At 37.8% G+C, this 3,434-nt stretch overlaps 1 protein-coding gene across 2 annotated transcripts in view; it reads right to left on the bottom strand.

The window, feature by feature from the left end:
* The window catches only part of MYPN (myopalladin), a 49,535-nt gene that overhangs the window by 32,212 nt on the left and 13,889 nt on the right, over positions 1-3,434 (bottom strand). Inside the window, exons 3-4 of one of the 2 annotated variants that reach the window (XM_009994852.1) lie at positions 2,381-2,429; positions 275-422 (exon numbers count right to left, since the gene is read on the bottom strand). In XM_009994852.1, the coding sequence (XP_009993154.1) occupies positions 275-422; positions 2,381-2,429 (197 nt within the window). Of the gene's footprint in view, positions 1-274; positions 423-2,380; positions 2,433-3,434 lie in introns of both variants that reach the window. The other variant, XM_009994851.1, reaches the window with a different exon arrangement.

Raw genomic sequence — 3,434 nt, 5'->3', positions numbered from 1 at the left:
CTGAGCTCCTGGCAGCTGCTCCTTCTGCTCACTGCCCCAAAGATGCCTGTAACTTGGGGATGAAAGCTTCCCTTCCCTCTGCCAGGTGCCAAAGGTTAGCCCTGGGCAGGACATTACTGCTGTGCCTGCAATTACTGTACTCGTCTCAAAGCTGAAGTTCTACAGCAAAGCAAAATCTAGACAGTGTGGGGCTTCTGAGTCACAAACTATGGAAGAACCAGCATTTTAAGAGCTTGATTTTGGTCCTTGAAATTCACCCGATTTTCTCTCCTACCTGATTAATTCCTGTTGACACAGGCTGGACAGGAACAGACACAGGCTGAGCTGTGGCAGATGGTGCCTTGGAGGTTTCTTGATGTTTGATTGCAGTTCTAGCAGCAGGAGATGCAGCGTTCAAGGAGGTGTCAGCTGGCCTTGGTTTGCTGTGAAATATCAACCAAAAACAAGTTCTCTAATTGTAAGCTAGAGCTACATGTGTGTCCATGAGTTATGTCTGTCCCATTACATGTCAACCCCAGCCTCACTGGGATTGAATTCCAGTTGATCCAAGCTGCCAAAACATACTCATTGGCAAACTGTTTTTTATATGAATCAGGCCACTAATATATGTGTGTCTATATATATATGTATCTAAAAATTTCAGTTACACCAAATGTAATAAATGGCCTGAATTAACCCCACTGTGGCTTGAAAGTTGTTGTTATCAGCTCTCAGCAGCATGAGAGAGCAGTGCTAGTTTCTCAGAGGACAATGCTAATTCTCTTGCTCTGCCCCCCTGAGTTTGTCTGAACATTTGGTAATGGAAATCCATGGTCTGCTTAGATACAGATTAAATAATTTACTGCTGAAAATTGAAAAAGAGCTATGCTGGCTGACCAACATGTAATGCAATTTTGGTAGTGTACAGGTTGGCATCTCTTCACTTATTCTAGGTTGTTTCTATTTGAAAGTAAAAGTGTTGACCATATTTCTTCTTATTGCTAAGTAAAATAACACAGCCAATGAAGAGGTCTTTTCATTCAGTTTGAGATGTGCATTGCTCCTCTGGGAAAGCCAACCTTCAAATCAGAGGAAGCCTTTCTCAGAGTGAACGTACAGTTGTTGTGAATACTGATTTCTCTTTTGAAACTGTGAACTTTTTTTTTTTGCACCTGTTCTTATATTTATTCCCTTTAATTACAGGTGTTCAGATTCATGTGATGGCAACTGGGAGCTAAGCAAAAATAAGGAGACACTGATTATACCCAGACCTGATCTTTCATAATTCTATCATTTGAGGACATCCCACTGCAATGGCAGAGCAGCATTCTTTTTTTCCTGAGAAATACAGAATGCAATCTATTACTTCACTATGTAATCAGGTAAGCAACTTAAGAGATGCCATCAAGTTATCAGGATCATGGTCAGCACTACATTAACACCTAATGAGATTAATAAGAAAAATAATTACACCTAAAACATTTGTAAAAATCTGAGCTAGAGCTATGAAAAACTTAGCAATTAATCCTGAAACCTTTGAGATTTTCTCGAACTTAAGTTTTATATTGAAGCTTTACACTTAGCAAAGCCCATAAACCAATCCAATCAAGTATTTTATAATTTTGGAGTAAAATCACCTAAGAAAGGATTTTTTATCAGCCTGAGGTCTTCAGTGAAAGACACTACATTGTTTTGTGCTTGCATTTTAAAAGAAAATTACATCTGTCATTACTATAACCCTGCTTGATAAATAATGGGAAAAAAACAGGGTACCTAAGTCTGTCTGATTAAAATTCCTCTTTATAAAGCACTGGTTGCTTTTGGGGTTGGATTAATACATACAGACGAGTTTAACATAAAGCACTGATTTTAGTTTTCAGCCAGTCTATGACTCCCTTTCCAGTTACAGAGACTTTGATTCTGAATGTCTATAGATTTTAATGGCATTTGATCAGGTTCTAAGTGGATTTCATTTAGAAAAAATAAAATAATTTCCCAGGTTTTAGATTATATTGGACACAATTTCTTTCTTTTTATGATTAAGTAGTCTTCTGTACCCATAATTTCAATTTAATCTAGTTCATATGTATTATTTTCCTTGTTTTAAATCCAAGTAATCCATGTTTAGCTGTCTTCTAAGCACTTAATAACACACTGTATTTTCATGTGAGACATTTTACTACATTGTCAGAGTGTAGGACACACCAGCAAATGTGCATTTGTTCCATAGTATTTGTAAAGGAAATAAACACACAAACAAAACCAAAACAATCCAAACAGATCCCAAACAAAAGCCTGAGGTGTTGGAAGCTGCAAAATGTTAATGGTAACTGAAATATTGACACTTACAGGGTCTCTTATCTATAAGAAGTATGGTAGATGTAATTGATTTTAAACTTACTGATCCATTTCGTCTCTGATGATTTCACCTTCAGAATCAGACGAAGAGACTCCTACGGAAAAAAAAAAACAAACATTACTTTATCAGAGGGGGTTTTGGAGAACTTTATTCAGATTTTCTCTAGAGCATCCTAAGGATATATATTAAATAGCTATGCCAAAAGATCATATTGTGGAAATGAACCATCATTCCAGGCTGTGTAAGATGCCTGTTGATGTAAGGCAGATTTGGGATGAGGTGCAATTGAAATGAGGAAAAGAGCACCCAAGGGAGAATGTACTTGGGTCTTTCTCAGGTTCTCTTTAAAATGCCACTGGTGGGATTTAGTCTGTAATTGCTGCTGTGAATCTAAGTGAGAGCTGTTTTGGTTATTTTGTCTCAGACACCTGATACTACCAGTTATATTTTTTTCAAAAAAAAAGGAAAAAAAGAGAGATACCTGGAATCATAGCTGTTATTCTTAAACTAGTGCCTTGTAGCACAGTTTGGAGAAGATATGAGCTCAGATTACTCTCAGCTGTCTTACTGAGACATTTTACACTTCAGATTCAGCCTTCACTGCGTTTGGAATTTGCATTTTCTCTGCATTTCCTGCCAGTGAGCGTCTCCATCAGCCATGGCTTCCATCCAGCATCCACTGGGTTAGGAAAAAGCAGGCCCTGGCCCCAGGCTGAAGAACTAGCAAGTCCTGCCAAACACAGACATCTCCAGGAATGTCAGGGGCAGTGCAGGTACTGAAAAAGGATTTGTCCTTTCACTGTCAGATTGGAGACGTGAAAGAAGAACAGGTGCTTTAGTTTATGAATGGTCCCACTGTTGGATGCAATCCAAAACCTTTCCCAAAAAAGTGTTAAAAAGAAATATAATAAATAGAACTCCTTTAAGCCAAGTAGGATATACTAAAAAGCATGTGGAGAAAGAAGGGAGACATAGATCTACCAAAATGTATTCTGTTTTGTTTACAGCATCTATTGTGCAAGTGAAATATCAAATTGCTGGCATATTTATTTGGATTACAAGGGCCAAATAATGGGTTAGGATGTATCATATATTA

Source organism: Chaetura pelagica, unplaced genomic scaffold (genome assembly GCF_000747805.2).
Source record: "Chaetura pelagica isolate M959 unplaced genomic scaffold, ChaPel_1.0 scaffold112, whole genome shotgun sequence".
In the NCBI taxonomy this organism is placed as follows: Eukaryota; Metazoa; Chordata; class Aves; order Apodiformes; family Apodidae; genus Chaetura; species Chaetura pelagica.
Note: the sequence above shows the minus strand (reverse complement) of the source record. Positions and strands in the feature narration are given on the sequence as shown.